General features: G+C 45.3%; 1 protein-coding gene across 2 annotated transcripts in view; it reads left to right on the plus strand.

Moving 5' to 3' along the window:
- The window catches only part of mpp3a (MAGUK p55 scaffold protein 3a), a 23,585-nt gene extending 16,170 nt beyond the window's left edge, over positions 1-7,415 (plus strand). Inside the window, exons 13-20 of one of the 2 annotated variants that reach the window (XM_062531266.1) lie at positions 196-237; positions 1,526-1,591; positions 3,019-3,180; positions 5,652-5,732; positions 5,928-6,021; positions 6,458-6,566; positions 6,761-6,889; positions 7,063-7,415. In XM_062531266.1, the coding sequence (XP_062387250.1) occupies positions 196-237; positions 1,526-1,591; positions 3,019-3,180; positions 5,652-5,732; positions 5,928-6,021; positions 6,458-6,566; positions 6,761-6,889; positions 7,063-7,242 (863 nt within the window). In that variant the 3' untranslated portion in view covers positions 7,243-7,415. The remainder of the gene's footprint in view (positions 1-195; positions 238-1,525; positions 1,592-3,018; positions 3,181-5,651; positions 5,733-5,927; positions 6,022-6,457; positions 6,567-6,760; positions 6,890-7,062) is intronic. The other variant, XM_062531267.1, reaches the window with a different exon arrangement.
- Positions 7,416-10,254: the final 2,839 nt, after the last annotated feature.

Below are 10,254 nucleotides of genomic sequence, written 5' to 3' on the forward strand. Positions count from 1 at the left end.
TGTGTGCCTGCCTGTGTGCCTGCCTGGCTCCAGAGCTAGCAGCTGACCCCCATGACCCCTGACCCCTGACCCCAACCCTGTCCACGTTCCCCTCTGCCCCCCCCCCCCTCCCCCTGGTGCTTTGGGTTCCTTCAGCAGTGTGGGTTCCCCTCTGCTCACCACCCCTCTCTTCTCCCCTGCTTGCTTCCCTTACAGAGGACTGTGACTGTGAGGGCTATTTCAATGGACAGTACATAGGTGAGAGCCTGCATGCCTCCTCCTCCTCCTCCTCCTCCTCCTCCTCCTCTTCCTCTTCCTCTGCCTCCTCCCCTGCTGTCTGTATCCCAGTGTCGGTCTGTTTGCCTGGCCATGGTAGGGGATGGCTCACAGGGGAGGGAAAGCCGCCAACCTCACTAATTTGGGCAGTGTGTGTGTGTGTGTGTGTGTGTGTGTGTGTGTCTGTGTGTGTGTGTGTGTGTCTTCAGATTATGGGTAATTAAGGGAAAGAGTTGCCTGAGTATGACTCCACAATAGGATTAGAGATTACAGTGTAGACACTGTCTTATAAAAAGTAAGAAAAAAACTGATGCACCGGCAGCTAGAAAGTGAAATATGGAGAGGGGCTGTAAACACATACACACAGAGAGTCTCCTTATGGTTTACAACTGAACATCTAGACTCGATAGATAAACATTGATTGATCCTTTTGATCATCTTGCACCATAACATTTCGCCATGTAGTCCTGGTTAGGATTATGTTACTTTGAAAATGAGGGTAAAACAGTTACAGTATAACATTCTTAGATACACTCTACTGACATTGTGAGGCTCTGTAAAGGCATTAGATCTAAGGGCTGGTCATTTATATCACTCAAATACTGTAGATGTGTTGGTTTTAATAGGCTTTCAAAATTCCAATGTCCATATGGACCAGACCCAGTAAACCCCTAAACCCTTCCCAATGCCTTATCCTCTCCAAAACATCCCACAATCTCCCCAGACCTCACCCCAGATATCAATGAATGCTGTGGATTCTTGGAGTGATCTGAACACTGGAAAAAAATATATAATTCAAAATTTCTCATTTGTATAGAGGTTTTTATTGATCCCTCAGAGACTAAATTTACTTATGAAATAAGTTCAATATCATCTAATGGTGTTTAGATCCTCCTACCATCCGTCCACTGCTGCCCCTGACCTGTGAACCTTGACCCCTAACACTCCTTGCAGACCCTGCTAGCATCCTAGCCTAACCCAGTGCCCTCTGCTGTTGGATGCACTGCACACTCGAGTCCGCACGTCAGACTGCTCGTACACTCACTGCTCGAGGTGCTGCATTGCCTGGTGCTACAAATGTGCCTGAAGCCACAGAATGTGTTGGTGTCCTGAGCAACCTGCACTAACATCAGCTCCATCCTGCCGGCCTGTAACTGAAAGCCAGTTCACGGCCTTGGCGCGGAACTGATCCCAGTGCAGTTGCTGTGGGCAGAGAAGTGAGTGAGACGAGTGCGCGAGAGTGAGAGTGATGGTCTAACGCGCGTTATAGTCTCTCCGAAGTGTAAAGCGGTGGCGCCCTCCTGTGGCCAGGTGTTTTCCTGGGAGTTTTACTCAGGTACAGTCACCGTTCGTTATCAGAAGGTTATCACTGTTACTGACACAGGCTGAGCACAGCCTAGACTGCGTGCCTGCTGACACTGAGCCTTATGGAGGTCAGAGATGTGCCTCAACACCAGCCATCACCCCACATGTGCTACTGATGACAGTACACCGGAAATATGCTTATCTATAACATATTTTACACATTATTATACGTTTATCCTGCTAAGCTGTACATATCTCCATGGACTTCTACATATACTACTAAAATTCCAATTTTTGGGGAAACCTTCAGAACGATAAAAAAAGATAGTTACCTAGCGTAAGCTAAATGAATTATTCTGATGAATATTTGAGATATTATAGATCATCCTGTGCTGGTGTTGTGCCACATTTCTAACACTTGTGCATTGACTTAAGGATGTAGATGACAGGAGGTATCACTTGATGAACATAAGCAGGATACACTGTACTGTATGTGAAAAGCAGGCGAGAGGCCTCTGTGTTTAGCATGCATGTGTGCTGCCCCCCTGGCGGTGAGATGCATTGTGATTGTAATGTGCCCGTCCAGCTTGGCTCTGGCTTCAGACTGCCCTCAGCGCCACTCTACGCCACCTGCATACACACAGACACACAGACACACACACAGACTGCTGCGGCTTTTAAGGCATTTGGCCATGCAGCCGCTAGATCACACACACACACACACACACACACACACACACACACACACACACAAGCACACCTTGTCTGGATGTACATATTGCTGTCATACGGAGTCTAGCTTCACCACCAGACATAGCACCACTGTTATGATACTTATTTATGGCCAGGCAGCTCATTCACAGACTATAAAAGGCATATACAGTATATTCCTCCCATGTCACCTGATAATACGTAGTACTACTGCATCAGGAATACCTTATCTCCTCCACCTGACAAGCGATAGCATAGAACATAACATTCACACCCCCATCATGGGCTTGGGCCTCACTGAGTGCACACTGTTTACTTAACAGCTGAGGTAATAACACTAGTCACTAATGACACTTTATCACCTCTGATGCACGCGAGCACAATGAGTGTGACACATCCAGAGACTTCCTTAGATGAGCGGTTTTGTTTGCTAGGGTGTAAATGCATGCCGCACCACGTGTTCAGGAAACGTGTTATTAAACACAAAACACATTCATCTTCTCTGCCTGGTTAATATTCTCATCAAGTACATGATCAGTCCCAGACAGTATTAGGTGTCATATCAAAATAACACTGCTGTAGTTGTCTCTGGATTGCATTGTTACAATGACTTGGAATTATATTTGAGTATATTTAAGTATTAATTGCCCCTCATTCACAAGGGCAAACAGTTGTTCATGAAAGAGAACTCTACAGGTGTTTGACCCTATGCTCATTGTTGTTCTCTTCCTATGCTGCTCCACCTAGCTGGCCTGCGACGCAGTTTCCGCCTGAGTCGAAAGGACCGGCAAGGCTCGTCAGGAGATGCCAACACCTTGGACAGCAGTGACCCTGATTTCCTCACGTACGAAGAGGTGACTCGGTACCAGCACCGGCCTCATGAACGACCTCGTCTGGTAGTGCTCATAGGCAAGTGGAGCTTTAAAGTGTGATGTGGTGATTTGCATGGTGATGCTGACCTCTAGTGGCCATCCCAGAAATTGCCATTAAGCTCATTATCAGACTTGATCACCATCTGACTTGTTCATTATCAGACTTGTTCACTGTGTGACTTGTTCATTATCAGACAGAAATATGCCCACAAAGAATATTTAATTAATTTGCCTTATTCATCCGGCGGCCACGGTAAGCCAGAACGAGGCTACTGAGTACACTCGTCATTACCTTTCAGTCCAGCAGATGGTGGTAATGCACTGTTTGCAAACTGAAGGAAGAAAAGGAAGAAGAAGAAGAAGAAGGTCTTTTCTCATTCATCTTTTTGTCCATCCTCCTGCCCCCCTCCCTTCCTTCTTTCCCTCCTCTGGTCCCAACCCCTCCTTCTAATTAATGTTGTGAAGGAGATGAGGAAGGAATGACAGGAGGATGGAGGAGTGAAGGAGAGAGCAATATGAGAGATGAGGGCTGTGTCTGAAACATCAGTACGCACGCTGGGCAGTGTGCATTTTCCGGAAGTTACGTCAGAATAGACTGTCCGAAAGATGCATCGATGCACGCTTGGAAATCACGCCAAACGAAGTACCCAACTAGTGAGGTAGTTGGGTACTTCGTTTGGCGTGATTTCCAAGCGTGCATCGATGCATCTTTTTTGCCCTCAGGTATCCCATAATCCATTGCGCAGCGCAGGTCAAGCTCCACACGTCATGCAAATCGTCAACACACCCCCCTCCCCGAGTCAGGTGACGCCAACTAGTTAGTGCTGTCCAAATGTAGGTAGGGACGCATACTGAGGAGCAAGCTAACTAAGACGCTACTGGAAAGAAGGTACCAGAGAATGTCTAATAAGGGGAGAAGGACCACTAGCGAAATACTTCCGCATGGTACTGCAACTAGAGGGCGATCGCGAGCAAGTGATGAATGAATGGGTGGCAATGGAGCTGAACCCCCCAGTACCACATTTGTCTTTATATAATTTTTTCTCCTGAAATTGCATTAATGCATGCGATGCAGGATAACATGACTTGACAATTAGCTGACCAATGCAATTTTCTATATGTGTTGTTATTCCTAAAAACCCTTTCAAAGTTTTCATGTCACGTGACACAAGCGAACCACTTTACGGCCATAGACCTAAAAGAAGGTTCAGCTTCACGACGGTCGTAATCGGTCGCGATTGTCGCGAGCATCCATGAGCTAAATGCTAGCATGTTACAGGGAAAACGGCCCATCCTATGAAAAGCAGAAAGGACATGAGTGACTTTTTATTTCATTTCCAGTGGAAAACCTATACTCAGGTAGCTACTACGACAATGTACATTAAGAAATGAAGATGTCAACTGTGAAAAAAACCGAGTTCTAGCCGCTTAGCCCCATAGACCACAATTCATTTATCACTTGCTCGGCAACGCCCCTAGCGGAATTTCAACAGATTGCAGGAACAATCCGGTACAATGGAGTTAATAGGAAGTGGACCGGCTCTCCCTAAAGGGGCTCTGAAGGTACTATCCAGCGTGCACGCTTGACTTCTGGACACAGCCGAGATGTCCTCCTCACTCACGCATCTCTTTTAAGAGACGTCCATTACTGATGATGCGGCGCATCACCTCTGAGGCTAGAATAAACAGACACACAAATTGCAGCGAATATGAGCTTACACCAAAGCCTAAACATGTCATAGGAACGTAGACTCTTCCCCCTTATTGACATTGATAATGAGGTAATGTTTGACAGTTCTTGACATGCTTATTATACAATGAGTGAACAAAACAGGCATTAACGTTTTACCTTGCCATCTTGGATCAATGATCGCACAATTCGGACTGAAAACGCTTGTGCTCCCTTGTGTATCGGGCCTTCCACCTCTCTCCACTCTCCATGGGCCTCTCTCAACATCCCTCCTCGGTCCTCGATGCTTGGTCCTCCAGACTCGTTCCCACTGATCTATAACTAGCACTGGATAGATTATCCCATTGTTGCCGCCCCATCATTCTTTATCTAGATCAGTGAGAATGAGGACCGAGGAAGGAAGGGAGGACAGATAAAAGACGAATGAGGGGCACCCCATGTCTTGCCTCCTCTGTTTGCAATCAGATGAATGGGATGTCCTCGATGACGTTGGGCTTTGAATGATTTCCGGGGCACGAGCTGGAGGACCAAGGACTGAGGACCGAGGACAGAGAAAAGAGGGTTGAGAAGAGTCTGAAGAAGGTTACTCCCTTCTTCCTCTGTGAGTTTTTTTCACTGTGCGCTAAGGGATTGCATTACCGCCATCTGCTGGACTGAGGAGTGATGGCAAATGTGCCCAGTAGCCTCGTTCTGGCTTATAATGCCCATCAGATGGAAAAGGCGAATGAACATTTAATCCCAAATGCTCTCATTGCCATAATACATGTAATACTAGTGCACAGAACCTTCTAAACATACACCATCTGTGCTTTGCAAAGGTTCTTTGGGCGCTCGCATCAATGAGCTGAAACAACGGGTAATAGCTGAGAACCCACATCGCTACGCCGTGGCTGTTCCACGTAAGTTCAACTCTTCTTTCCATCTCAGTATAGCCAACTCTTTCCTATCGCTCCCCTGTCGTGTCGTTTGCCTTCACTTTTGTTGATCTACCGATCAAATCTTTGAGATTTTGTTCCCATACTGTTACCATGTTTTGTTTCATGGTCTTCATTGAAGTACAACAGACTAACTTCACTGTGTTCTTGCTCCTGTAGACACCACCAGGCCTAAGAAGAGCCATGAGAAGGAGGGGGTGGAGTACCACTTTGTCACCAAACAGGCATTTGATGCTGACGCTCAGAACAACAAGTGAGTCTGTCCTCAGAAGTCAATGCTATCCTTCACCTGATTACTCTAAAGTGTTCAGTGTCTTCTTAGGTGTTTAATCAGTATTAAGTAAGATTCACTGTTTGTTTGATTTAACTTGAACCCTAATCAGAATAACATAACCAAAATATTGATTAGTGATAGCAGTCAGAGTTGTTCAGTTTCATGTGAGGCACTGTCATGGCAATATGACCTATGATCTCTTCAGTATGTCACATGTTTTTATGGCATCTAAAACTCTGAGCATAATTGTTAGGAGAACTGAGAGAGCATGGTGTCTATAACTGGACATTAACCTAATGATGATAGGTGACAGGACAGGACGTCTGTCAGAATGTGTATGACATGTGTATGATTGTCTTCTTAGGGTTCAAGTTACATGGTCTTATCTGTGTATGTCTATTGTGTGTGTTCATAGGTTCATAGAGTATGGGGACTACAAAGAGAACCAGTATGGCACCAGTATTGAGGCCATTCGCACGGTTCAGGCCAAGAATAAGATGTGTATGGTGGATGTCCAGCCAGAGGTATGCTTTAGAAATCTCCTCTGTTTATTTAATTAGATATAATTGAAGCATGCTTTTATAAGCAAAGGCACAAAGATGAAGTATAGAACTTTCCAAAGTCTCTTAAAATCCTTGAGATGAGCTGCCAAACCATGCCATCTTGTGAGGATGTGAAACCTTGACTGATTGCTCTTTTTTTTTTTTGATCTCCACAGGCCTTAAGGACGCTGCGTACGGCAGAGTTCAAACCCTTCGTGATTTTCGTCAAACCGAAAATCCCAGAGGGCAGAAGGCGTCGCAGTGCAGCTACCTCACCAGGAGGGGGCGAGCATGGGCGAGTCACGGTGAGACCAATGAGTTTGGCTCCATTGGAGACCCACATACCAAATGTCCTATTTATACAGACCACAGCTGTTATGCTGTGTAGACAGATAACACACACGTGTAACCCTGTTTTAGGCAGGCCAGGTTTGATATTTTTTCTTTTTTCCCCTTTTTTTCTCTCCCTCTCTCCCAGGAGGAAGAGATTCAGGAGATGCGTCAGTCAGCCCAGCAGATCGATCAGCAGTATGGCCACATGGTCGATCGCTTCCTGGTTAAGGAGGACTCGGCAAGTGCCTGCTCAGAACTGAAGGGAATTCTCGAGAGGCTGGAGCGGGAGAGCTTCTGGGTGCCGGTCAGTTGGGTGAGGCCCTAAGAGGCCTCGTCCCGCCCCAGACGCTGCCTTTGTGGACTGGGAATGTGTCTCTCGCTCCCCTCTACCCCACCAAGGGACACACCTCCGTACTGACATTTTGGCTCGTCTCTGATCCCACCCAACCCCTAGTCCGTCCGGCTTTAACCTGTCCCTGTGCTGGTGGTGGTGGTGGTGGTGGTGGTGGTGGTGGTCTGAGGAAGGGTCCGAGAGCTCCCCTGGGACTGCAGCGCAGGGGGGAGAGACTGCAGATGGAGGCGGACTTGGGCAGGAGACGGAGTCTGAACTGAGCTGATGGAACAGCACCAACTCAGAGTCTGAGGCTTTTGGGAAAACACAGAGATTTAAGGGAGGGCTGGAGCCCCTCCTGACAAGCCCTGCTTATAATTGATGAAGAAACTAATGGATTCAGACTTAGAGCTCTTAACCACACATACACACAAGCCTCCGTGCGAGCACACACACACACACACACACACACACACACACACACACACACACACACACACACACACACACACACACACACACACACACACACAGGCCTTTCTGCTGAGGATAATGGATTATTTTGGAAAGTTTAATTTAATTTATTACTGCAATATCATCTCATTTTTGTATTTATTTTCCTTTTTAATCTCTTCAGCCTATATATTTTTTGTGCAGAGTTTACATACAGAAAAATAAGCATTAGTGCAGTAGCATCAGTCACCGCGGCTGTTTAAAACGTCCTCTCCTGTCGCATCCACTGGCAGAAAAACAGTTCTCGATTCTCTTTCTATTTCCATTTCCCTCAGTCCTTTTAGCCTGCTTCTATATCTATCTGTGACATGGGCCAATGTTCTTCACCATCCCTAGGCTGAGATAGCAGTGATCATCGCTTTCAAGCACATGAGAAAAAAACAGAATGTAGTGCCCAATCAATATTTTGATTGCTAACTCTGATTCACCTGTCTGCCAGATGGCTATTTTTCGACTTTCCCAACCCCTTGGCTAGCCAGTGACCAAGCCTTTTTGGTTGTGTAGTGGGCTTGCCAGGGTAAAGTGCTTCCACACCTCTCTGTTCCCAAGGGAATGATGCATGGCTGAGGGGCTGCACCTCAGACTGATGGAAATTGCCATGCATTATTGTAGCCACCCATCAATCAAGATGCTTCCATGCAACAAGGAGATAACTTCAAGAACATGCACACATGCATGTGCGCACACACACACACACACACACACACACACACACACACACACACACACATATCATGTATTTTATTAGAAATCTTTGTACATAAATATGGAATGTTTAATTTCAGTGTTTAATAACAAACTTAAAGACTTTTAAATCGAAGTGCACAACTGAAAAATGGTTAACATGAATGTCAATATTCTGGTGTACATTCTAATTTTCCTGTGCCAATGACAGTTCCTGTAGCACTCAACCGTTCTGATTCCTCTCTCTCTCTCTCTCTCTCTCTCTCTCTCTCTCTCTCTCTCTTTCTTTCTCTATCTCTCTCTGAAAGGATGGCAAACCAGTGGGAATGGCATTACATTGTGATGCTGCAGTGTCCTTTGTGTCTGTACAGATGAGCAGTAAACCCAGCAAAGCTGTATAGGATTCCATTCATGTTGATTATAGGGAAGGAGGTATTTGTACAGGTAGTGAGCCTATATGGAGGCTGTTACTGTGAACCTCTGTGAACCTGGGAATATGAGGTTTGTGATGATCAATGGGCACAGTGGACATACAGTACCTGCAAAGGAGAATAGTTGGTGGGAAGATGAAACAGACTCCATCGCCTTCTTGGTGACATGAAGGATTTGTAATGGTCATGCAAAATCATTCAACTCCAGATCTACTTTACATATCATTGTAAAGATGCAAGTGAACATAAAATAAACATGTGATGAATACTCCTGATGTATTTTCTGTTAACTGTGAGTTTGTACCGTCGTACCCTGTGCTTGAACTAGAGATATGTGACCTTATCAAAGATTTTAGAGTCAATCAGCCAAACAGCGCAATCAGAACCCAACTGATTATTCACCCACAGATGACATGTTCAGGTCAAATGTCATTGTCTGACTCACTCACAATAACTCTAACTTAAAGGAGTCATAGAATTCAAAACCACATTCACCTTGTTACTGTTGAATTTAGGCTGCGAGCAGTGTCCAAAGGACAACACCAAAGACTTTACCGCGTCCCCCGCCTGCTTTCGTATGCAAATTGGGAAATAGAAACAGCCGTGTTGAAATGCTCCAATCTGAACAGAGCTCAGATAACACGTAATAGGCGCCCATCCCCCTTTAGATACACCCCTCGGCCCCTCTCATTTGCATACCTTCGATTAATAATTCTTGTTAAACTGCTCTTACGATGCTAGTATCTAGATATGTGGTCTATGGCAGAGACGTTGTAATGCTAGCGTTATTACAGCTAACTTTGGAGAGTTACTATACTAAGAAATGTACTGATAAAACTTACCAATCTAACACATTCATTCTGTTGGGGAATCTGCTGCACTTCATCTTCGTCAGAACCTTCTTCTGACTCGGTTTATACATGTACGGCTGTATTCCTTATTTAAATCCATTGTTGATAGCTTTATCAAAGACTTTGGCTTTATTTACCAGCAGTAAACGTAGTTTCACTTTGCTCTAGCTTCAGACCGGTGGATTGAGCCAATCAACTTTCAAGACATACCGGCCAATAGACCAATCAGCGCGCATCTCATTTGAATATTCATTAACTTGCTGAGTGGGCGGGAAAAACAAACTGTTTCATTGCAAGGCTTATTTATGACCTTGTATTAGGCGATCTAGCAGTGCTCCTGGGGCGTTTTCAGCCCCACAAATTTACATATGACATTATTTAGGCTCAAAGATCAATTTGTAATGGTCAAAAAATGCGTTCTATGACTCCTTTAAAAAAAAAAGACAGAACACAATGATTAAGGCATTTGTCAGAAGAGGGAAGCTCTGACTGTTCTCTATAGGATTTCATAGGTTGCTCTGATTGGT

The sequence above is a fragment of the Sardina pilchardus genome, chromosome 3 (assembly GCF_963854185.1).
Source record: "Sardina pilchardus chromosome 3, fSarPil1.1, whole genome shotgun sequence".
Lineage (NCBI taxonomy): Eukaryota > Metazoa > Chordata > Actinopteri > Clupeiformes > Clupeidae > Sardina > Sardina pilchardus.